The sequence below is a fragment of the Sphaeroforma arctica genome (assembly GCF_001186125.1).
Source record: "Sphaeroforma arctica JP610 unplaced genomic scaffold supercont1.14356, whole genome shotgun sequence".
Taxonomy (NCBI): Eukaryota; class Ichthyosporea; order Ichthyophonida; genus Sphaeroforma; species Sphaeroforma arctica.
In genome coordinates this window covers 1-587 of record NW_014026202.1, presented here as the reverse complement: position 1 = coordinate 587, position 587 = coordinate 1, and the positions used below count along the sequence as shown (strand labels likewise).

General features: G+C 41.2%; 1 protein-coding gene across 1 annotated transcript; it reads left to right on the top strand.

Moving 5' to 3' along the window:
• Positions 1-398: 398 nt before the first annotated feature.
• On the top strand, positions 399-574 carry SARC_18187 (hypothetical protein; the record flags this gene model as incomplete). The annotated part of the gene is made up of 1 exon (XM_014287730.1): positions 399-574. A coding segment is annotated over one exon (176 nt), but the record flags the coding sequence as incomplete, so codon positions are not given.
• Positions 575-587: the final 13 nt, after the last annotated feature.

Here is a 587-nt window from a genome sequence, read left to right as displayed (position 1 = left end):
CATATATATATATTTATATTTATATTTATATTTATATATGTATATATATATATGTGTGTGTGCGTTTGTGTGTGTGTCATATGCAAGTTTACCCAGTGTGTTCTAAAGTGCGTGCTACATCGATGTTTTTCTTGTGGACACGAACGATCGCCACCGGTGTGCTTATTTCAGTAGAGCTTATTCTTGACGTTCTCACCTATTGTAGTGTATCCGCATTTTATTTCATGTTTAGTATACCTGTGGTCATACTTTACTTGTGCGCGACTTCACCATATGTCGCACAAACGCTCGAGCTGCCTTGTACCAACGTTCGGTTTATTCTTAATTACATTACCTTGTACCAACATGCGGTTCATTTTGTTCTAACATTACTTAATTACATTTCCATGTACTGTCAGATGGCTTCATGTGCAAACACCAGGGACATACACGGCTAACAGCGGCAGACCATGCCGCGCCCCAATGCGTATCGCAGTACAGAGCTCTGACAAAGTTCTTCGCACAGCGCATGCTCAGTCTGAGGATACATCACGAACCCGAGCATGCGTGTTTCGCAGGTGAGCTGTCAGATTGATAGAACATATATA